We start from the raw sequence: 25,747 nt of genomic DNA, 5'->3' as shown, positions 1-25,747 counted from the left end.
AGATTGCGTTACATACGTATATATTGCTTTATATTTTTTTAAATACCACTCTACAGGCTCCTATTTATTAGTATGATACTGGGAAATCATGTTTCGTCTACAAAAGAGATTACATATGAAACATGTGTGTAGCCCACATTTGGTTATTTCTCACGTGAATGGGACAATATGATGTGAGACCGAAACGAGACACCTGCATGTAGAGTGAATGGCGGTGCGAATGGTCACGGACTGGATACGTAATTAGAAAGCGAGCGAGGAACACTTTGGACACATTCGGTTTGTAAGGGTACTCGATGATCGGATGCAGTGAGTAGTTAAGAACAAAAAAGTCACATTTTGCTGTAAATTTTTGTTATTAAAGATAAACTGATTATTATTATTATTAAAGATAAACTGATGGAAATAGGATCACATTTGAGGAAGTGGAAAAAATGGTCAATAGATTGCAGTGCAATAAAGCGGCGGGGTGGATGAAATTCAGTCGGAACTCATCAAATACAGTGGAATGTCAGGTCTTAAATGGCTACACAGGATAATTGAAATGGCCTGGGAGTTGGGACAGGTTCCATCAGACTGGACAAAAGCAGTAATCACACCAATCTTTAAACATGGAAACAGATTGTAACAACTACAGAGGTATCTCTTTAATCAGCGTTGTGGGTAAAATCTTCTCAGGTATTGTTGAAAGGAAAGTGCGAGTATTAGTTGAGGACCAATTGGATGAAAATCAGTGTGGGTTTAGGCCTCTTAGAGGTTGTCAGGACCAGATCTTTAGCTTACGGCAAATAATGGAGAAGTGTTATGAGTGGAACAGGGAATTGTATCTATGCTTTATAGATCTAGAAAAGGCATATGACCGGGTTCCTAGGAGGAAGTTATTGTCTGTTCTACAAGATTATGGAATAGGAGGCAAACTTTTGCAAGCAATTAAAGGTCTTTACATGGATAGTCAGGCAGCAGTTAGAGTTGACGGTAAATTGAGTTCATGGTTCAGAGTAGTTTCAGGGGTAAGACAAGGCTGCAACCTGTCTCCACTGTTGTTCATATTATTTATGGATCATATGTTGAAAACAATAGACTGGCTGGGTGAGATTAAGATATGTGAACACAAAACAAGCAGTCTTGCATATGCGGATGACTTAGTTGTCATCGCAGATTCGATTGAAAGTTTGCAAAGTAATATTTCAGAGCTAGATCAGAAATGTAAGGACTATGGTATGAAGATTAGCATCTCCAAAACGAAAGTAATGTCAGTGGCAAAGAAATATAAACGGATTGAGTGCCAAATAGGAGGAACAAAGTTAGAACAGGTGGACGGTTTCAAGTACTTAGGATGCATATTCTCACAGGATGGCAACATAGTGAAAGAACTGGAAGCGAGGTGTAGCAAAGCTAATGCAGTGAGCGCTCAGCTACGATCTACTCTCTTCTTCAAGAAGGAAGTCAGTACCAAGACTAAGTTATCTGTGCACCGTTCAATCTTTCGACCAACTTTGTTGTATGGGGACGAAAGCTGGGTGGATTTACGTTACCTTATCAACAAGGTTGAGGTTACGGATATGAAAGTAGCAAGGATGATTGCAGGTACTAGTAGATGGGAACAATGGCAGGAGGGTGTCCACAATGAGGAAATCAAAGAAAAACTGGGAATGAAATCTATAGATGTAGCAGTCAGGGCGAACAGGCTTAGATGGTGGGGTCATGTTACACGCATGGGAGAAGCAAGGTTACCCAAGAGACTCATGGATTCAGCAGTAGAGGGTAGGAGGAGTCGGGGCAGACCGAGGAGAAGGTACCTGGATTCGGTTAAGAATGATTTTGAAGTAATAGGTTTAACGTCAGAAGAGGTACCAATGTTAGCACTGAATAGGGGATCATGGAGGAACTGTATAAGGGGGGCTATGCTCCAGACTGAACGCTGAAAGGCATAATCAGTCTTAAATGATGATGATGGTCATGATGAAGATAAACTGCCCGCAATTGCTTCGAAGTTGCAAACTATTCTAAGCTGTCATTCAGGGTAGGAATTATGATATACGTGATTAACTTACCCATTTATGCCATAGAGAGCGGACACGTAAGTTTAGGTAAATGAGAGCAGGCATGGATTCGTAGGAGGAGTCAATATTCGCACTCCCTATTTGTGAATGGAACTGGAAGGCATCTTAATATTGTAACCGTCGGCTGGTCATTTACTAGTTATATGAGAGCGCACTGAAAAGTAATGCCTCCGCTTATATCAGAACTCAAAGCTTTTCAAGTAAAACGAACATTATTAACATTCTGTGTGGTGTCACCGCAAGACACCACACTTGCTAGGTGGTAGCCTTTAAATCGGCAGCGGTCCGTTAGTATAAGTCGGACCCGCGTGTCGCCACTATCAGTGATTGAAGACCGAGCGCCGCCACACGGCAGGTCTGGAGAGACTTCCTAGCAATCGCCCCAGTTGTACAACCGACTTTGCTAACGATGGTTCACTGACAAAATACGCTCTCATTTGCCGAGACGATAGTTAGCATAGCCTTCAGCTACGTCATTTGCTACGACCTAGCAAGGCGCCATTACCATTTACTATTGATATTGTGAATAATGTACAGTCAAGAGCGACGCTCATCATTAATGGATTAAAGTTAGGTGGTATCGGGGCGGACGCTATGCAAATGAAACGCATACGGGTCCAGAACTCTGGCCGTTCTTCTGCGGCCGTCTCTCTGCGTGGAACTGCTTCTTCGAGTGCTTCTTCTCTTGCCCCTTCGGCCTTCCCTTCCGTGGCTACCCCCTGGGAAGAGGGTCAGGCCCGTCGGCTAGGGGCGAAACCTTTCAAAATGGTTCAAACGGCTCTGAGCACTATGGGACATAACTGCTGTGGTCATCAGTCCCCTAGAACTTAGAACTACTTAAACTTAACTAACCTAAGGACAACACACACATCCATGTCCAAGGCAGGATTCGAACCTGCAACCGTAGCGGTCACGCGGTTCCAGACTGTAGCGCCTAGAACCGCACGGCCACACCGGCCGGCGCGAAACCTTTCCCCCGTTATCTAGTTTGCACCAGGACTGATGGAGATACTTAACTTTAATCCATTAATGATGAGCGTCGCTCTTGACTGTACATTATTCACAATATCAATAGTAACTGAACATGGCGCCTTGCTAGGTCGCAGCAAATGACGTAGCTGAAGGCTATGCTGACTATCGTCTCGGCAAATGAGAGCGTATTTTGTCAGTGAACCATCGCTAGCAAAGTCGGTTGTACAACTGGGGCGAGTGCTAGGAAGTCTCTCTAGACCTGCCGTGTGGCGGCGCTCGGTCTGCAATCACTGATAGTGGCGACACGCGGGTCCGACTTATACTAACGGACCGCGGCCGATTTAAACGCTACCACCTAGCAAGTGTGGTATCTTGCGGTGACACCACATTCTGCACCTTCATTCTTCGTGTCTACATATTTGAAGCCGTCTGACACTAGAGGTTCCGAATTGTAGCGTTTAATATGGCGGTCTGTAACGTAACGGTGCGTGGTAAATGTGTGTGACTAGGGCCTCTTGTCGGGTAGACCGTTCGCTGGTTGCAAGTCTTTCGACTTGACGCCACTTCGGCGACTTGCGCGTCCATGGTGACGAAATGATGATGATTAGAACAACACAACACCCAGTCACTGAGCGGCGAAAATCTCCGACTCAGCCAGGAATCGAACCCGAGCTCTTAGGATTGACAATCTGTCGCGCTGAGCACTCAGCTACTGGGGGCGGACCGCGTGATTAATAGCGTGCTGTAATGACATTTCTAATTCGAAGAGTTCGTCTACGAATGGAGCGCCCTGTCCTTCCTTACGACAATGCCAGGTCACACAAAAGCGCTGCAACAATCTGCCACCTTTGGTTCACTGTCATCGATCATCATCCATACAGTTCCGACTGGGCCCTACGGGGTTTTCATTGGTTTCCAGAATTTAAGGAGAACCTTCGAGGACTTCACTATGTACTGTTTAAGCGGTGGAAGCAGAGGTGAGATTGTGGCGCGTCAACAGTCAGACATTCTACAGTGATAGTATTAATATACTGGTCTCTCGTTGGTTCATTGGGAGAACCGTGTTCATAAAAAAAATGTTCAAATGTGTGTGAAATCTTATGTGACTTAACCTCTAAGGTCATCAGTACCTAAGCTTGCACACAACTTAACCGAAATTATCCTAAGGACAAACACACACACACACACACACACACACACACACACACACACATGCCCGAGGGAGCACTCGAACCTCCGCCGGCACCAGCCACACAGTCCATGACTGCAGCGCCTCAGACCGCTCGGCTAATCCCGCGCGGCTCCGTGTTCATCACCAGGGTGACAATGTTGAGAAATAAATATGTAGACATGAAGAACAAAGACGTAGAATGTTAATAACGTTTGTTTTATTTCACTAGCTTTGAGAGTTTTAACATTAAAAAATTGGACGCATTATTTTTTAGTGCACACTCGTAATATTTTAACTTTCAGGTGGAAGCGGCATCTGCTTATTAAATAAGGCGATTGGGAGCGCCGGCAACCAGAACGTGATTAGATTTATTATAAACATCTTATTTGCAAACAAAAGTGCTTTGGACCACAGCTATGCATAATTATTTTAGAATTCGGTAATACTAATTCAATAATATAATAGGTTAAGAGTAACAAGATCCCGAGGGTCGTTACTGGGGTTTTAAATAATGTTTGCTAAGAGGAAAATGGAACTGGCATTTGAACATTGATGAGCTTCATTTGCCAGGTGATGGTCAGGCTACAAGGAGGGTGGAGAGGAGTTGGGGGGGGGGGGGAAGGGGCTTACTGATTTTGTGATGGAGCAAGGAGCAAGACAAGTCTCCCAAAGGCCCTCTTCGATGACTCCACTATCGATTCCGCTGGGAAGTGTCCCCTTTGTAGTCTCCAAGTCAAGTCTCGTTCCACGTCGACGTCTGTCTTTGCGCTCTGCACAGCTCACTCCTTAGGCGTGGGCATACACCCATTTGACTTCTCACATACTTCTGGTCAGTCCACGTATTTTGTAGACGGCCCTGTGAACGTGTCCATTTGCTATCGCCGTCTTTACATTTACAAACGTCTCCTTCCGATGCAGGTTGACAATCCGTGTTTTAGTTACCTGTCCGGACGTGCAGGAACAGCGCCCTGGACCTCCTTCGACTGTTGTTGGCCCTGGTCTCACTAGGATGTTTTGGGGATGCGCTAACCGTCTCGTCTAGCGGATGCATTACAATATATGATACAGGGTGTATCAAAAATGACCGGTATATTTGAAACGGCAATAAAAACTAAACGAGCAGCGATAGAAATACACCGTTTGTTGCAATATGCTTGGGACAACAGTACATTTTCAGGGGGACAAACTTTCGAAATTACAGTAGTTACAATTTTCAACAACAGATGGCGCTGCAAGTGATGTGAAAGATATAGAAGACAACGCAGTCTGTGGGTGCGCCATTCTGTACGTCGTCTTTCTGCTGTAAGCGTGTGCTGTTCACAACGTGCAAGTGTGCTGTAGACAACATGGTTTATTCCTTAGAACAGAGGATTTTTCTGGTGTTGGAATTCCACCGCCTAGAACACTGTGTTGTTGCAACAAGAAAAGTTTTCAACGGAGGTTTAATGTAACCAAAGGACCGAAAAGCGATACAATAAAGGATCTGTTTGAAACATTTCAAAGGACTGGGAACGTGACGGATGAACGTGCTGGAAAGGTAGGGCGACCGCGTACGGCAACCACAGAGGGCAACGCGCAGCTAGTGCAGCAGGTGATCCAACAGCGGCCTCGGGTTTCCGTTCGCCGTGTTGCAGCTGCGGTCCAAATGACGCCAACGTCCACGTATCGTCTCATGCGCCAGAGTTTACACCTCCATCCATACAAAATTCAAATGCGGCAACCCCTCAGCGCCGCTACCATTGCTGCACGAGAGACATTCGCTAACGATATAGTGCACAGGATTGATGACGGCGATATGCATGTGGGCAGCATTTGGTTTACTGACGAAGCTTATTTTTACCTGGACGGCTTCGTCAATAAACAGAACTGGTGCTTATGGGGAACCGAAAAGCCCCATGTTGCACTCCCATCGTCCCTGCATCCTCAAAAAGTACTGGTCTGGGCCGCCATTTCTTCCAAAGGAATCATTGGCCCAATTTTCAGATCCGAAACGATTACTGCATCACGCTATCTGGACATTCTTCGTGAATTTGTGGCGGTACAAACTGCCTTAGACGACACTGCGAACACCTCGTGGTTTATACAAGATGGTGCCCGGCCACATCGCACAGCCGATGTCTTTAATTTCCTGAATGAATATTTCGATGATCGTGTGATTGCTTTGGGCTATCCGAAACATACAGGAGGCGGCGTGGATTGGCCTCCCTATTCGCCAGACATGAACCCCTGTGACTTCTTTCTGTGGGGACACTTGAAAGACCAGGTGTACCGCCAGAATCTAGAAACAATTGAACAGCTGAAGCAGTACATCTCATCTGCATGTGAAGCCATTCCGCCAGACACGTTGTCAAAGGTTTCGGGTAATTTCATTCAGAGACTACGCCATATTATTGCTACACATGGTGGATATGTGGAAAATATCGTACTATAGAGTTTCCCAGACGGAAGCGCCATCTGTTGTTGAAAATTGTAACTACCGTAATTTCGAAAGTCTGTCTGCCTGAAAATGTACTGTTGTCCCAAGCATATTGCAACAAACGGTGTATTTCTATCGCTGCTCGTTTAGTTTTTATTGCCGTTTCAAATATACGGGTCATTTTTGAAACACCCTGTACATTAAAAAATATCCTCTGACTCATTCACAGTGGTTCAAAGAATAAAGATGTATATGTAGTTTGCAATGGAAGTGCTGGTGTTTTCGTGGCGTCTTGGCTGTCTTAACCACGTTGCAAAATGAGTATATCATCTTACCACAAAAGTGTACAATTATGTATTGTCGTGTTGAGTCATGAAGAGCGACGCCAGCTGAAGAACACTATGTATAATGTATCTGTCTGTCTCCTAAATTATGTGGGAAATACTGACATACACGTTAGGGATATGAGATATAACTAAAGAAGTGGCAGCAGTGTTCAGTCCATGAGGTCCCTATACAGTGTGATTCAATTGCACCTACTGCTCGGCAATATGCAACCCGCAACACTTTGAAATAGCATGTGGAAGTTTTTATATTCCCTCACTCGCCATGTGCAAACTGTTACTCCTACAGATAAAAGAGCAGCACCTTTTTGCAGCAAATTCAATGTTGTCAAAATTTTTGGTGGTATGCGCTTCCGCCAGAGGCCATAATTTTCGAATTATTCGAGAAAAACTTACAACAGTGACCTTCAAACGTGAACATCTCGAAAACTGTGGCGTCCATCGAAAAAGTATCCCATTATAAAATTGTAACAACATTGAATTTGCTACAGAAAGGTGCTCTTCACTTTTTTATGTAGGACAAGTAGTATACATGTAGCGAGAAAGAAAATATGAAAAAGTTGCATACTGTATTTAAATGCGTTGTTGGCTGCGTACCTCAGAGGTAGGGACAGCTACATCATCCTATAAAACAGCTGAGCTATACTAAATGTGGGAAATTCATGTTTTCGGTCTTACCTGACTACAGAAAGCAGAATGTCAGTTCTATGTTGATCAGATAACAATAAACATGTGAAGTAATCAGACTTGATGTAGCACATGGCTCTCTTTTGAATCCTCTCTTCTGTCTTATTCCACTAACATTACCAGAAGGCCAATTTTTTTTTGTTTCGGTATGGTACAACAACAGGAATAAAAAAGTGATGATGATGATGATGACTGAATATAGAGGATGAATCCTAGTATCGTAATGTACGTACTCCCCCCTAATTGCATCGAGGAACATCACTGAGCTTAATGTCTCCATCCGAGGGGCAAATACAGTACTTACCAACAGAGTCACATCCTCTCACTCCATCAGCAACTCCGAGGGGGACTGTAATTTAATCCAGCACTTTGTAGGAACCTGCTGACCAAGAACTGTGCAATACATTCTGAATTGCTTTGGTAGCCAAATACTAGCGGAGAAAATTATTCCACCAAATATGTTTTTACCAGCTACATACAGGTCGCGAGACAACATATATGCGTACGTGAGACACTGCAGATACGGAGCCAGAAGTGAAGCAAAGAACGAATAAAGACAAAAAGAGACGCAGGGATTGCAATTGGAACACAAGAGGCGAGAAAAAATACTAAACATTGAAACTATGCTACGGGTAAGCCGAAGTCTCTAACTGAGGAAATATCTATTGCTTACAACACTTCTGTTGACCCATCCTACAATAATGTTCAAGTTCGCAGGGTCCATGCCAAATAATACTAACAGGGGGTACTGAAACGGTAGAAAGAAGGGCGGAACGAACACTCACAGGTTGGTCTGACTCGCAGGAGATCGTGAGATTCGTGTAGTTATCAGACGAGAACGTATACACAAAATTTCAAGAATAAGACAAATTACAGCACGCGCAGCGCTATTGAAACGGTCGCACCTCCCGTTCTACAAACGAGACTGGAATTGGCAAAAATCATAAACTGTGGTATCCTACGAGGTACCCTCCGGACGTCCATCACAGTGGTTTGCAATGTATGGAGACGTAGATGTTGTAAGTTACAAGTAGTCTGGCTAATTTATCTAATGTAACATGAATAACTGCACAGAATTCACATAAAGGAAAGCAATAGGCTATGTAGCAATTATAATTACAACAAAACACAAAATATAATAAAAATGAAAGCTATCGTATTACTAAAACGTAAAACACTATGTGCGAAGCGTGTAGAAATTTTGATAGTTTTAGGAGGAGTTTAGAAGTGGAGGATTTACTTTGCTGTGATTCACTTCTGTTTGCCACGTATTCACCGATCAGGCAAGCAGCTGCTCGTGAACTCTGCTGCTTCATTTTCCTGTGAGCTTTGACCCAAAGTCATGTAAGTTATTAACTTATCCATCAGTGGGAACAAGTCGTTTCGCCACGTACTCGTGTATCTCAGTTTATTAACAAAGCACACACTACAGCACGTTTTGCGTGGTAATGAATAGTTTAGGTCGAATGCGGCCATCTTCAGACCCAAAATACGCCGACGATAAGCGGGAAACCGCTGTTCTGTAGGTATATAATCCATTAAAATTTTTGGTATGTCATTAAGTTCACGATGTCAGATCTCTACAAAGTGGCGTCACTACTCACCGGGCAGAAGAGCGACGAAGATGGCCGCCAGCAGCAGGCGAAGCCGCCCGCTCCGTGGGCTGACAGTGGCTGCCATTACGGGACGATGCAGCTTCCTGAAACAGGGAAGCCAGGCGTCTGCACTCTGACCTCTGCAAGCTAGCACTGGTATCCCCGCACTGTGGCAGTTGTCACAAGCATAAGATTCTAACGCAGATAAGGAATCCACACACGGAATATTATTTTTGGGGTGAAACAAATGTTTTCTGGTAGAAGAGCACATCCTTTGTTTCGATGTCTTTTCCAATGCATTATAGGTACAACACATCGTGACAACCAAGGACAGTAGTGTCTGTTATTTTGATTAAATATTCCGTAAAATGCGTCGACTGCTAATCTTCGTTAATCTAAACTTTTCGACCCACCTGTAGGTTTAAACTTCGAGAACGTCACGACAGCAGACACACCAATGGAAAACGTCGAGAAAACCATTCAACCACCAACATTGCATAACATGTTTTTTCTTTCATTCTCTTTTCATTTTTAAAAGACCACTCTCTGAAGTAGGTGGTTGGTTTGTTTTGGGGGAGGGGACCAAACAGCCAGGTCGTCGGTCGCATCGGGCCTGCATGGGTTGTCAGCCGAGTAGAGTCGTCGTCTTGTCGGGTGGCGAGTGGAATTATTGTTATTTAAAATAATGTTTTGTTTGTTTTCCCGGCCGATTAGCAACGTATGTGGGGCGGCGGGTGGATATTAATTGAGAATAATAATGTATAGTGTAATGTAGAAAGGATGCATTTCCCAGCCGATTAACCATATGTGGGGTGGCGGGTGGAATATATTGTTATATTAAATGTTTTGTTTGTTTTTCCCGGCCGATTAGCCATATGTGAGGCGGCGGGTGGAATATATGTTGTTACTTAAATGTTCCTATTATTTATTTAGTGCTGTTGTTTGCCATTCTCAACACTGGCTCTCTAACTACAATATTGGCAACCAGAAAGTGATTAGCAAAACGTTAAGCCTGTAATTAGAATTCCTACTGCCCACTTCATCTGAGAAATACACTTATAGCTACAGCTTATAGCTCTGAGGAATTAGGAGATTGTCTGGGATTCATAATCAAAAACGATTCTCTTTAAAATGTTCACTATATTCTGAAAGTCACAGACCAAAAAGATTCCACACAATCCAACTACCAGAGCAGTTTAGAGTCTAATGCGCTGATGCAACTATAACTGTTCAAACTAAATGTTGAAGTGAATGCTCGCCATAATTTGATGATAATGTTCATCAAACGCCACGCTAAATAATGGTAGAATGTCTGTCCCGCGGCGGCACGTGAAAATACGACATACGCAAACTGAAGATATATCATTAAAGTCATCCCAGAATTAACACTTCACTCGAAAACGATTTCATGGTTACGGGTATCCCGAGTAACTTATTACGGCATCCGAGGCTGTTTATAGCAATGATACCGACGCGACGCGACTCCCGGCACAGGTGGTGTGCTAATCAGCGTCTGAAGAGAACTGGGTCTTATTCTCTCGCGCAGCGTTCATATATATAAAGCCGCCGTACGGACGGCTAAGGGAACGCCTGATTAAATCCGCTCTCCCGACTAGCCGCTGGGCTAGTAATGCACGACTTTAAGTTATTGAATAAATCATTGCTTCCTTTGCTGATGGCCGATGAAGCTCTCAATTTAAATGTGCATTCAGCACACAGGTAAGTAATCATAATAAAACTCTGACGTGGCTAAGTCAAAAATTTTGGGCGAGAGAATTAAATTAATTACGCTACACGCAGTAGACGAGCTCTGAACTTGCCCTTTGGAGATACGCTATCGCTATAGTTTTATAGTTATTCAATTGAAACTTCTCACATCTTTATGATTATAGCGGATCTCCCTTCTACTTAAATTTAAATATCCTAGCCTTATTTATTCGCCTACTTAATCTATCTTGCTTCCTTAATTTCTAAGACAAAAACCAGAAAATCATGAATTTTAACTTAAATTTCAATTTGTGAGATCCAGAATACTGTTTCTACTAAATTATTATGAAAAAGGAATCCAAATATAAATTTTTAAGTTTCTATCTCTTTTCTGTTGCGCCAATGATTTTTACAGAAAAATGTCCAAATTTCGAAAATGGTTAAATATATTGAACTGATATTCAATACATATTGATTTAGTATTACTCCTGACATGGTAGAAACATTTCAGGTTATTTACTTGATTTGTAAAGTATTGCGCAACATTTATGACGTCAGAGCTAATTATAGCGGACTGGCTGGCACACAATGGAAAGACTGATGTGAATTTTATACGGCGTGAGTAGGCTGCTTCCCTACAGTCTCGTAGCAACGTTTCGATGGAATGCGTCTCCTCATCTTCAGGCGGAGTGTCGGGATATCGTCTCAATCTCATCTTATACTTTCTGCTTTTTAGGGCAGTGTGTAAGGGAGTTTTTAGCCTCTCGACCTTTACTCCTCTGTGTACTTAGGTGTGTGTGATTTTTATCTGTAGTTTTTTGGTGCCTGTGAAATGTGATGAATGTTCTGTGTGTGTCTGGTACTTGCCTGTGGTTGGCGTGATGATTGGTTGACTGTGGGAGGTAGCAGAATTTAGGATTGGATGTTGGGATTTTCTCTTTGTCTTAACCATCGAAGATCTTCACTGAGGGGGAGACTGTCGGTCCAGGCGCAGAGGGCGATTCCATGGGCACCTGATTGGCCGGCGGCGGTAAGCGGTGAGCGGTCCAGCAGAGATATCAGCCCGCGACCGAAGTAATGGAATACGCGTGCCCTGTCTGGGGATACGCGGTAAAGCAGCACCTGGACAAACTCCAGAGGCTGCAGCACCGCGCCCTCAGGAGGGCATTTGCATTTACCTCTTGGATTTCCCACAGATGATCTGCACGCCGCAGCTGAAATCCCACTCCTGAGAGGGCGTGTCTAAGATCTGGCAAGGGCCTTGTTTGAGGGTTCTTCCAGATCAGGAAACGCCCTCATCCACTCCCTAGGTCGGCAACAAGCACAAGGGCCCCATGACGATCTTCGACGATTAAGTCGAAGAGAAAATCCCAATATCCAATCCCTACTTCTGCTCCTTCCCATGTAACACCATTCATCTCGACAACCTCAGGCAAGTACCAGACAGAAACAGAACAATCATCACATTTCACCGACACCAAAAAACTACAGATACAATTACACACACGCGTACACAGGGGAGTAAAAGCCGAAAGGCTACAAACTCCCCCTCACACTTCCCCAAAGAGGGGAAAGTAACAGTTGAGAGCAGCAGCAGATATCCCGACACTTTGCATGAAGATGATGGAGACGCATTCCATCGAAAAATTGCTACGAGACGGCGACGCTACTCGGCTGACAACCCGTCAAGACTTCATATATGAAATAAGCCGAGAAAGCCTGCACTCACATATAAAATGAACGTGTTTCCGTCAAAAGATTTTAAGGTATTTATATGTGTAGATCCACTTCCGGTATTTTATAATACCAATGTAAAACTTTTGCATCAAATGTTACACCTTAATTTATCAGACATATTCCATGTACATGCACTTTCTTACAGACCTGAAGATGACGGCATAGTCTGTTTGAAACCGGTTGTCTTAAGTAAAATTAAAAACAAAATATTTTGTGCGATCTCGTCTGTTGAATGATTTTTAACAATTAGAAATATAGCCCTTCAGTTCTCTGAAAAAGAGAAAATTCGAGGAAAACGTCGAAGAGTAAGAGTAGTTATTGATAGAGCAACTGCTTCAAGCGTCTTTAAACTACGTAGGCCTATTAAATTAGGACAAAAGTTTAACAAATCTGCTATTCAACATTTAATTCTAAAGGATAGTAGCCACAGATAGCATTTTAATACGTTGACAGATCAGCTTGCACTATGGAAAATTGTACACTAATAAAGCACTAATTACCGTTTCTCGAGTTTTACGTTTGCTATGATATAGAAATGATTGAAATACGTTATTGTTTACTTTGACCCATAAAAATTAAATTTTGAGATGCTGGCGCACGATATTTTCAAAGCTTTACAGGTGAATATAGCAGAAGGCCGAATGCAGTCATGGAGTTATTAAATAAATAATTTATTGGTCGATGGAGGCAATGATATCTTTACAAAGCACTAAACCCGGCAATGTTCCGCAAATAATAAATATGTGTGGGAATTGGATATACTCCCTAATCTTGGGTATCCCTGGGAGTTGTGTCAGAACATAAATTTAGGCTTTTAGTTGCGACTTGGCCTAATTTGAAGATATGGAATTCAAAATTATAGCAGATCATAAAGAATATGAGTGTAAAAGACTCCCTTGTTTTAGTGTTTGGTTTCTGTTCTTTAAGGATGTTGTGTTTTTTAATTTTTTTTCAATACAGTTATAAAACAACAGATGTCGATTTTTGGATAATATTTAGTAAGATCATGAACGGGGTTTCTGAAGTATCAGTACGTGAAAGGGCAATGTACAATTGTCCAAGTATAAAAAACAGACTGCGGGCAAGAAACAAAAGATCTCACCTATACTATTATATGCGTATTGTTGTGTGTACGTTTGTTGACTAATAGTTACGGTCTATGTCCTAATGGTGAATAGTTTGTTTTTACGACACTGTGTGGTAGGAGCTACTGAAAGGGCGCACACAACTGACCATGGTAAAAACGTTATTATCGTAAATTAATTCCAACGTATTTGGATGACCGATCCTGAGCATTCATTTTATTCCTCCACACGAAATCTTAATGTGTTTAAATTAATTGGGTAAATCGGTGGGATCATTAGTATACGGAGGTCAGCTGCTGTATCTGTCAGAAAAATAGGTTACATAACATCATTTCGCGCAGATTTAATCTGAACGCGTAGTATAACAAATTTCGGACGACTTAGATAGCGATAAGCTTAACTTCTTGTAACATCGACTGCGAGGAATAAGACCAACGTACTGGTGTAGACAATTTTTATTGAAAACTGTATGTAAGAAGAAACGATATGTATGGGAGAATGGTATATGCCCGGCTGTTGTAGTTAAAACCGACTTCGAGAAAGAAGAAGGAAGTCACGTTACCACAGTACACGACAGCACAGGATTTCCTTTCTCGCAGTCGTTTTTAATAGAGGATGTGTGTTTGTGTTATTGATCGAAAAGTAATAGGTTTCAGTTCTACGATTGCTGACGGAAGTGTTTTTACCAAAGCCTACGTCGCAAGTCAAATCTCGTGATTTCGTGTGCTCGCAGACGTGTACCTACGCAATTGTGTTCTTCACCGACCCGTTTGCGGGCAACACTGGGCGACAATATAGAACAGTAATCGAATGCTAATAACCACCAAAAGCTAAAGACGATATGCACACCAGACACCAAAGTCAAACACTGGGAGGAGAAACATACAGAACAGAGATGTCAGTGTCAGCAAGTAATGGAGAAAATATGGAAAACTCAACGACAAATACTTGAAGGGGAGCCGGAGGTGCCTATGCTGCCCATGTTAAAATCACTAAGTTTGAGGAACATTTGTGAATAAACTACCTAATAGAAAAATTTGAATTTTTTTTTTTTTGCATATAGAGTGGTTTAGTATTGCAGTTATGACAGAGGAATTTTGGAGTATCTTTTCTAGTTTCCTTCCAATTATTTTTTTTATTAATGACCCAATTTTATTTCAAATAATTGCTTTATAATTATACTGAAATGAAACTACAGAACATATTGCCAAATGGCTGTGTTACAATGTAAGTTTGACCATTAGGAGTGCTGTATAAAAATTTCATCTCTCTAGCTTGAGTGGATTTTGAGAAAATGTTCCTTATATTCGAAAAATTCTAATTTACAGGAAATGGCTATCAAAGATTCTCAATACATTCCTGCACTTCAGGATGGATTATCAGGGTCTTCTTCTTCATCCTCCAAAAGCTTCCTCTTCTGTCTTCTTTTCTGGCCTGTTGTTCCAACATACTTCATATGCCTTTCTCTTCTTTGTGCTCCTCTTATCCTTTCTCTGTCAATATTTCTTAGTGCTCGTACAGTGTTCACCCCAGCTGTAAATCCTAATGCCTTCAGAACTTCACACTTCACACTGTTCCCTTGGTTGTAGGTTGCTATTGCATCATAAATGCCAAAGTGCAGTGTCTTTATGCTTACAAATACCCTTTTAGGAATCATTTTCCAAATCAAATTGTTTACACTCTCATTAGGATTCTGCGTCTTGCCGTGTAGTCATTTGTGTAACAATTCTGGCTGTGCTAAGTCATGAAAAATTGGTTTTATTGCATTTATCACAGCTGCTGGCAAACCATGTTTGTGATCATAGTCCTTTTTTGCATTATATTTGCACCAGGAATCTTTTGGGCACAGGCTGTGTTGAGGGTATTCATTGGAAGAGGCAGTATAAAGGAACAATGCCCACACTGCTTTTCGCATGTCACTAACATTACTAGTATTTTGCCATATAGCATACCCATAGTATCTCTGTAGACGTTCAATCACCTCATCAGTAAGCCTGCCTCTCCCCCCTATTGTCTTTCCATCACTGAGCTTACTTGAACCCAAAGTTTGTTTGAGCCTTCGAAGCCGTGCACCCATACGCTTTTGAAGATGCCCAATGCATTCCAACTTTTCAACTACAAATACATTTCCATATGGTTTCAGTTCCTCTATAGTCTTGAAACCTTTGGAGTCACCATCCCCAATGTAGTATTTGCTAGAAGATGTCACAGGGCGGTGGCCGGCCATGTGTTGTTTAGCAGAAGAACGCACTGTTTCAGTAATTGTAGTATCGCAACTTGGTATTAGTGTTAATTTTCTTTTCCCTACGTTCTTCCTCTTCTTACATACACGGTTACTAAAACGTGGCATCGTAACCAGAACAAAAGTGTACGACAATATTAAATGGAGCAAGATGTTCGAAATTCTGAGGAAAGCTGTAAGGGAATACGGGTAATATTTGTCACAGAAAGCAATGTAGCCAACCCTTGCACACTCGCTGTATGCGTAATATAAGGCGCTGTATGCGTAACAGGCCGAGAAAATCCCAAGCAGTTCGCCAGGAAGTCACGAGAGGGTGTTAGATGCATTCAGCGGCCGCCCATTTCCTCTGCAGGCGTGGGGGAAAATGGTAATAACTTCACTTCTAGGGCGAGTAGAACAATAATTCAAAGTTTACATTAAAGAGGAATGTTCCAATTAATTTTCGGTAGCAAAAAAAAATATCGTAATTTTTGGATTTGATCACCTCCGGCTCCCCTTAAGACACTTATGTAAACTCTCAAGTTTCGACCTCTTCAGATACTTCTACCGACACTACAGTCACAAGTCGCCAGAGGAAGTAAGAATATTACCGAGCGAGGTGGCGCAGTGGTTAGCACACTGGACTCGCATTCGGTAGGACGACGGTTTAATCCCGCGTTCGGCCATCCTGATTTAGGTTTCCCGTTGTTTCCCTCAATCGCTCCTGGAAAATGCCGGGGTGCCGGGTGCCCTCTCAGAGGGCATGGCCAGCTTGCTTCCACGTCCTTCCATAATCCGACGAGTCCGAGGACCTCGCTGTCTGGTTTCCTCCCCCAAACAATCCAATCCAAACCACTAAGAATACCGCAGTTAACCTTCTGGAATTTCAAGATTGTGAGGATTTCCAATCTGCACAAAAAGAGAAGACTGTTCTATGGAAGCAAGTCATCCAGCAACTATTGTAAATTGTCAACAGATATTACTTTGAAAGGGTCCGCCGCTCGTGGTCTCGCGGTAGCGTTCTCGCTTCCCGAGCACGGGGTCCCGGGTTCGATTCCCGGCGGGGTCAGGGATTTTTCACCTGCCTCGAGATGACTGGGTGTTTGTGTTGTCCTCATCATTTCATCATCATCCAGGAAAGTAGCGAAATTGGACTGAGCAAAGATTGGATAATTGTACGGGCGCTGATAACCACGCAGTTGAGCGCCCCACAAACCAAACATCATCATCACATCATCATTACTTTGAAAGAATATCCACCATAGGAGTCTGCAACTGCTGAACCACCGCGCCTACTGACGGCTCCGAAACTGTCAAGTCTCACTCACAGTAATTTATAATTGCTCATATCATCCTGTATCACTGAGCAGAGAACTTTTTTTTTTTGGGTCATCAATCTACTGACTTTTATGATGCGGCCTGCCACGAAGTCCTCTCCTGTGCCCTACGTTCTCATATATTTGATGGATGTATTCCTCTACAGTTTTTGTCCTATACAGCTCCCTCTAGTACCATGCAAGTCATTCCCTCATGCCTTAACACATGTCCTATCATCCTGACCCATCTCCTTATCAGTGTTTATCACATATTCCTTTTCTCTTCGATTCTGCGCAGAGTCCACATTTCTTACTTTATCAGTCCACCTAATTTTCAAGATGCGTCTGCAGCACCACTTCTCAAATGCATCGAATCTCTTCTGTTCCGGTTTTCCCACAATCCATGTTTCGTTTTGCTCCAAACGTACATTCCCAGAAATTTCTTCTTCAAATTAAGGCCAATGTTTGATGGCAGCAGACTTCTCTTAGCTAGGAACGCCCTTTTGCAATTGCCGGTCTGCTTTTGATGTCCCCTTGCTCCGTCCGTCATTAGTTACTTGCTGCCTAGGTAGCAGAATTCCTTAATTTCAGCTACTTTGTGACCATCAGTTCTGCTACTTCACATTACTTTCGTCTTTCTTCGATTTACTCTCAGTCCATATTCTGTACTCATTAGACTGTTCATTCCATTCAGCAGATCATGTAATTCTTCTTCACTTTTACTTAGGATTGCAATTTCATGACCAAATCGTATCATTATTATCGTTTCACCTTGAATGTTAATTCCACTTCTGAACCTTGTAACGCCGGAAATGCATATCCTCCTATTTCCATCTACTGTAGACCGATAAGCGCAGCAGTCTGGTCCCTTTAATCCCCCAAACCAACCAGCCAACCATCTATTGTACTATAAATTTTTTTCCTTATTTTGTTACATCAAGATATGACATTTCTGTGTCTTTATATATTGTAATTGTTTTACTATTTGTATATATATATATATATATATATATATATATATATATATATATATATATATATATGCATTTATGTCGATCTATAATTGGTTTATTTTGTAAATACTATTTGTATTCTTACACTGGGTCATGCCTATGCCTAGGGAAAACTATGCTATCGAACGATTACATCGATAGGTCGTGTGGAGGACCAAAGTGTTTAGGATCTTTGGTAGTGTTAACTCTGCCGCGTGGAGCGCGGGCAGAGCGGAGTCTGGCTGCAGTAGGGCGGTGGAGCAGGTGTGTTGAGTGACGCTCCCGCGAGTTGCCGCGCTTCCGGGGTTTGGCAGCATGTAATTGCTCCCGTCTTGCTATGATGGTTTCTGGCACGGTGTCGCGGACGGGAAACATTAGCTGGCACACATCACGAGCCCGTTTCACTTGCTGACCGTGTCGAGAAGAAGGCGCGCCAACATCCACCTTCTGCAACAGCGACGGCCGACAATGAGTGACTGTCGCCACCTCCTCGATCGACGACTTCAAACCTTCAATCAACCAAGAAGGAAGACTGAAAGCACGTAAAGTTTTAGAACTGTATGGCAGACCTCAGCTTTTCAAACTATTCCATTAGCATCACTAAAATACAGCAACTTAGCATGAAATTTTGTTGCTCATTGTCCCAATTGCATTACCAAGCAGGGTCCCTTCCTTTTCCGAAATGAACTCGATTGTCGTTGAATTTCAAACGCCAGCATTAAAGTAATATCATTCGCTTTCACTGCTTTAATTTCAAAGTTCAGTTAAGGTAGTCATAGCTGGCTACAATATTTAGATTACACAACCACAAATTAAGAATGCGAGTTTTGTTACCATATTTTAGCTTACCTGTGACTGCAGCTCAGCTTGGTACGTACTAAATTTTACTATTGTTAATTGTGCAGAATCATTTAATTCAAGTTCAAAGTTAAATCTCTTATTTCTAAATTGCATAGATTCAAGTAGCTTTTGAAATGATTGTTGAGGTAGCCCAAGACTAATCTTATTTTATTGAATCTTATTTTATTGAATTTCGTAGCGCTTCAGAAACAAAGTTCACTATTAATTTCAGTCACTAAATTAAGTTTCAGTTTTCCGGTTTTATTAATTCTTTCGCTAAATTAAGTCAGAGTGTAGCGAAATTTATTACTTCTGACAAATATTCAGTTTTCACACAACACGTCTCAGCCTTCAGTTGCCACGCTTTTAGTGCTAATTATATGTGCAATAACCTTTCTTTTTCAGTTATTATAGTAGTTGTCCATAGGACTGGCGACCGTAATTTTCCCCAAATCTCAAATATCTAATTAACGCCAGTTAATTGTTAACATAACAACCGCACATTTACTTTCTTTGTTAACTTTACCCTTTTTCAAAGTTAATTTCAACCAGTTTCATTTGCATTTTTCCTTTCATTTAGATGTAACCCTTTCCTACCTCTTTACCGACAGATTCACTTTGGTGACGATTGCTTTTCCCAAATTTTCATTGGGTAGACGCTGTTTAATTTTTACTGTCATTAAGGTCGATAAGTGAGGGGGAGGTTACACGTGGCGACCTGGTGACAGGACGATCTTCGGATTTGAGGTTGTTTTGGGCACGAATTTTGCATTGTGCAAATCTCGTAACAAAGTACTGGTTACGAACAGGTCGATACATCAGTGAGAATAAGTAGTGGGAGGAATCCTAATTAGATTTGAGATTTGGAATTTATATTGAAAATTGGTAAGATGAGTGAAGGCAACAATTACCAGAATTTGGTAGACTTGGGTACGGAACAATCGTTGAACATGCCAGTAATGGGATTACAGATTATTGTAACTACTGGATAAGTGAAAAAATCTGTTAGACATGAAGTTCTGTTGGCAGTCATAATAAATGGGGTGGAAATATTCCATAACTTCCTTATAATTCCTGATCTGTGTATACAAATGTTGATTGGTGTAGATTTCGTTAACCATTACAAAGGGAGATTAAATTTTAAAGAAAGTGTGATAATTTTTGAAATAAATGGGAAAGATATGGTTGTGCCATTTTTTTGAAAAGACTATGTGACCAATGAAGAAGTAGCCAGTATACCAGTTAGGTATTGTAGAAGGACAGAGGATTTGGGGGACTGCAATGAGTATGGAGATGATGTGGGGGTGGACCTTGAGGTAGATGTGAGTTAAGCTTGGAGGCCTCAGAGGGCATTGCAACCTATGCAGTGCTAGGTGTTTGACGAACACCAGGTGCTCAAGTTACTGGCAATGCTATTTCATTTTCTTTTCGTATTGCCAGTCTTCCTCTTCTAATCATTCTGAGCTGAATCTATCTTCTGTAATATTCTTCTCTATCAGGGAAGGTGTGTTTGTAGTTGTAAGTTGGAGTCATGGGATTAAGATGAAGTAAGTTTTGTGGTGAGAGAGATGGGGGTCAGTTTGTGATTGAAGGCTGAGTGACATGTACAAATATGAGAATAACCGGACATGACAAGGGCAGTTAGTAAATGAGGTCTAGGTGAAGAATATTTTTTACAGGTGGAGTATGAATGAATGTGGAGAATATATGTGTATTTTGTAAATACAGTTCTTGATTTCTGTTACACAGTGGTGAAACTATGAGGAAGAAGTGATGAAAAGAGACACTACATAAAAAGTGGTAACTATGTACTATAAAAATGTTTGTAAATAATTGCTTTATAGGAAATGTATTTTACCACTAAATATTTTCAAGTTGAGTGAAAGTTAAACAGAAAAAATTAATATAACCTTTGCTTGCAATAGCAACTAGTTCTTTTAAATTCATTAAGTTTTTGGGAAAAGAAGTAAATTTTAGAAAAGATTTTTGAATAGATTAGATCTTGCTGATTTGAGTAAGCAATACTCTGTTAATTTACTTTCATTTGAATTCAAGTAAAAAATTTAAATAATCTGCTATACTATAAGTAATTCTATATTAGGATCTATATAAAGGAAGTGGGCTTAGACGAAAGTGTGGTTTCAGGGACAGCAATGCATGTAAACCATGGAGGGACCAATACGTGGAGAACAGAGGTGTGTTATGAACATTACAATGCAAGGTGCCATACTCAAGACTCACGGAAAAATGTGTGATAAAGATGCGATAGTTATGTGCAGTTTTTCTTTAAGGTAGGACAAAATACTATTATTAAATAGTAGGGCACCAACTGAAGTGCCTGAAAAAAGACATTCAAAAAGTAAATGTAAAAAATTATTAAAAAAAAGTTAGGAATGTTTTTGAGAGATTTGCAAAAAAATGTTTTCTAGTAAGAGAGGATTATTATCAAAGAAATTAAAGATTTTAGACTAGGTTAGTTATAGACTGCCAAGTCCAAAGTAAGAATTTTGTGATTTTAGTCTATAAGAATTAGAATATTTTTGTGAAATATTTTGTAATTTTAAGTCAGGATCAATATTAGTATAATTTTAAAATTTTTGGAATCAAATTTTATAATCATAGGGGGGTGTGGGGCGTAGCGCTGTATACCGATCCTGCCTTGGAGGAGGTTAAGTGGAAGATGTGGCTCAGAGCTGTATAGTGACAGATGGTGATGCGAGACTGGACGCGCATGTAGTTTATGTGTCAGCCGATAGAGGGTAATATTGGATAGCAGACTGATTTAGTTTCGATTGTGCCCACTAGAGTGCACTAAAGTAATAGAATGTTTTTCATAAACTGTTCTAGTATTTTCATAAAGTGTTATTATGTCTTTTTGTGTATGTAAAATGTTATAAGTATGTTTTAGCAGTGTGAATGATGCGTGAGTGAGGTTTAAGATTATTATGAAGATAATTGTTTAACGAGTTATGTTGCAGCATTTAGTGTGGGAACATTTCGAAGAAGTATGGATATGAACAAAGGGGATTTTTGTAGAATAGATTTGTAATGTAAGTTTATGGGAAAGGGGAAGTTAATTCGGGTATAAATAACAATAGTAAATAACTTTATGCATAAACAAAACTTCAGCATATTAGATAATTACGTCGGTAAAAAGTGCAGTCGTTGGGTTTACCATTTTGCGATTGGTTATTGATGAAAAGCGCGGATTGTCGCGTGAGAGTGTTGTTTTGTTATTGGCTGTTGAGTAAACTGACCAATGGTAAAGCAATATTCTTCGCGCACCTTTCTCTGCTGGTAGAGAAGACTTTGAGTATTCTAGAGAGCAGTCGGAGACTAGCCATGAAACAGTTCGGACGTGTGTAGTAGTAGTTCCGATAGAAACGATAACTTGCCGGATCTAGCAGTGTTTCATACATCAAAAGTGTGGTAAAGTGACGGCATAATGATTCCGATGGACGTGTAGAAATTTTGGAATATTAAAGTGAATTTTGTGACGAGAAAAGACATATATTACACGTGGCGTATTGAGCAGGTCGGTGGCTAAAAACTGACTGCATTTGGTACCGACAGACTTAATATTTGGCGAGCATTATAAATAAAAAACAATCAGTATTTTTGTAGCTATTACGTTTTCGGGAAATGCTACACTTTAAACTTGCTAACGTGAGTGAAGGGGATTATGAGTGACTGTGTTAAGACTAGCACGGGCTTGGCAGTGATACTTGTTCACCTAAGTTTCAGAATATATTAATTGAGGACAAAATTTCCAACCTTTCATTTGTGTGAAACCTTTCTCCTGAAACGTAGATTAGTGACTTAAATTGCAGCCTGGTTCACGTCGAAGTACAGTAGGTTTCACTTGGCTTTCCTACTGATGATCTGCTGAGACAATGTTCACAGGTAGGTGCAGGTCCGTCGTAAAGGGATGGAAAGAACCGCGCCGCCGCAGCCTGTATGGTAGACGTGTTTATGGGGAGCGCATGCAGGATTTGCCGCGTCTACTCCCGCAGGAAGATTGGGAAGTGGTAGAAAGTTCAGGCCCGAACCGGCAGACTTTACCAGAATTAGTTGATGTTAATGGGGGGCACTAGCAAGATTCGTCATGTTTCGTGCCGCAGGAGTTGGATGTTGAAGTAGTAACGGAAAGTTCTGGACCTGACTGGCAGACTTTACCGAAAGTTATAGAAGTAGAAGTAGCTGACCTATCCGACGCAAAACTACAGTTTAAACATTTCGAAAGCATTAAGGAGAAAGATCAAGAGAATTTTAGTGATAGCCGGACCAGATTGGTACAAAATCACGTAGATTACAGCATGTATGAGCTTAGAGCTGACGTTACACGGTCGGACGGTAGCAGTATGGGTTGCGCAGATCCAGAGGAAGTAATTGCAGATACTACTGGGCACATTCCTCCAGGTAGATTGACAAATGAGATCAATCTGGCCAAAGAGGAATCAACGAAGGTGACACTTAGTGAAGTGATAGCAAAGCAACACTCACTAGGTGACGAGTTACAGGAAAAGGTTTCGGTATTGGAGGCGAAACTACAGACTGAGATTCAGGACAAACCTGTTGAAATTAAAACTGTATGTGAACAGAGGCTGAAAAAGCCGCCAGATAAGCCTGATTTAGGTTCAAAGCCAGATGTTTTTTTCTGGAATGACTTGGATGTAGACGAGGATTTATTGTGGGAAAATAAAGAAACAGTACATAACAAGTGTAGACAGATAATAGTGTCTGTTAATATGCACGACCTACAGTTAAACGTATTGATTGACACCGGTGCAGAATTGAGTGCTGTATCTGGGAAAATATTTGAGTTACTGAAACACAGACCTAGTATCGTAGTTATGCCAGGAACAGGAGTGAAAATTATCGGTGCTACTGGGAAGGCCAGTAAACCGGTCACAAACAGATTTTTGTCAACTTCGAGATATGAGGGGCACGATTTGAACAGGAGTTTGTCGTCGAGCCAGACTTAACTACGGAACTAATTAACAGGTTAGATTGGCTATTAAAGTACCGTGCAGTGGTTAATTGCGAAAGCAAAACTTTGACATGTACGTCACAAGATAAAACAATAGTAGTTAGTTTTGACGAGGCAGGAGACGGTGTGCATAGGCAATACCAGCCTATACACGTTGTTAACTGGCCGGATACCACTGACGTAGGTGAATCTCGGCATTGACAGTAGTGTAGAAAGTGAATTGGAAAGTATTGGTGTGAAAAAAGATCGTTTGCGAGAAATAATGAAGCTAAAAGCCCATGCTCACATACGTCGTCATGACGCTAAAGCGCGTTTTGCTAAGTTTGCAATTGGAGACTTAGTACTTGTAAAAGCTCATGAGAAATCGAGCGAGATAGACAATGAAATCTCTAAATTTAAGTTTGTTTATAATGGACCATTTTATATCCATCAACGCTTCTTCGATTTACGGATGAAGCAATAGAGGTGAAAGATTACAGCCCTGTCTTACACCCTTTTAATCTGACCACTTCGTTATTGGTCGTCCACTCTTATCATTCTCTATTGACTCTTGTCCTTATTGTGTATTACCCGTCTGGCCCTATAGCTTACTCCTATTTCTCTCAGAATTGTGAACATCGTGCACCATTTTAGATGCTACTTTTTACAGTTCGAGAAATACTACGAACGTGTCTTGGTTTTTCTGTAGTATTCCTTCCATTATCAACTGCAAGGTCAGAATTGCCTCTCTGGTGCCTTTAACTTTCCGAAAGCGAAACTGATCGTCATTTAACACATCCTCAATTTTCTGTTCCATTCTTCTGTAGATTAGTCTTGTCAGCAGCTTAAATGCATGAACTGTTAAGCTGATTGTGCGATTAGTCTCGCACTTGCCTGCTCTTGTAGTCTTCGGAAACGTGTGCATGATATTTTTCAAAACTCAGTTGCTGTGTTTCCAGACTCATACATTCTGCACTCCAACGTGAATAGTCTTGTTGTTGCCACGTCCCCCAATGATTGTAGAAATCCTGATGGAATGTTATGTACCCCTTCTGCCTTATTTGATCTTAAGCCCTCTTAAGTACTCTTAATTCTCATTCTAATAGTCCATCCCTACCTCTTCTAAATCGACTGCTGTTTCAGTTTCTATCACATTAGACGAATCTTCCCCTCATAGAGGCCTTCAGTACACTCTTTTCATTTACCCGCTCTCTCCTCTGCGGTTAACAGTGGAATTCCCGTTGCACTCTTAACGTCACCACTCTTGCTTTTTGTGCCACCGAAGGTTGTTTTGATTTTCCTACATTCTGAGTCAGTCCTTCCGGCAATCGATCCCACTCCTTTGCGTATTGATCCTTCCTGACTAATCTCGTAACCTTCAGCCTACTCTTCATTACTACTACATTATGATCTAAGTCTATTGCTGCTCCTGGGTTCGCCTTACTATCCAGTATCTGATTTCGGAATCAATCATTCCACGATGTAATATAACTGAAATCTTCCCGTATCAGCAAACGTTTTCCAAGTATACCACATCACCTCCTCATTTTGCGATTTGTGTACAGAGTATTCGCTATTACTAGGTTTTATTCCAGAACTGAATTAGTCTTACTCCTCTGTCACCCCTTGTTC

At 41.4% G+C, this 25,747-nt stretch overlaps 1 protein-coding gene across 1 annotated transcript in view; it reads right to left on the bottom strand.

Moving 5' to 3' along the window:
- Positions 1 to 25,747, bottom strand: part of LOC126094953 (Down syndrome cell adhesion molecule-like protein Dscam2) — an 890,199-nt gene that overhangs the window by 787,180 nt on the left and 77,272 nt on the right. The window contains exon 2 of the mRNA XM_049909611.1: positions 9,258 to 9,352. Within this exon, the coding sequence (XP_049765568.1) occupies positions 9,258 to 9,352 (95 nt within the window). The remainder of the gene's footprint in view (positions 1 to 9,257; positions 9,353 to 25,747) is intronic.

Source organism: Schistocerca cancellata, chromosome 1, assembly GCF_023864275.1.
Source record: "Schistocerca cancellata isolate TAMUIC-IGC-003103 chromosome 1, iqSchCanc2.1, whole genome shotgun sequence".
Lineage (NCBI taxonomy): Eukaryota > Metazoa > Arthropoda > Insecta > Orthoptera > Acrididae > Schistocerca > Schistocerca cancellata.
This window is presented reverse-complemented; position numbering and strand designations above follow the sequence as displayed.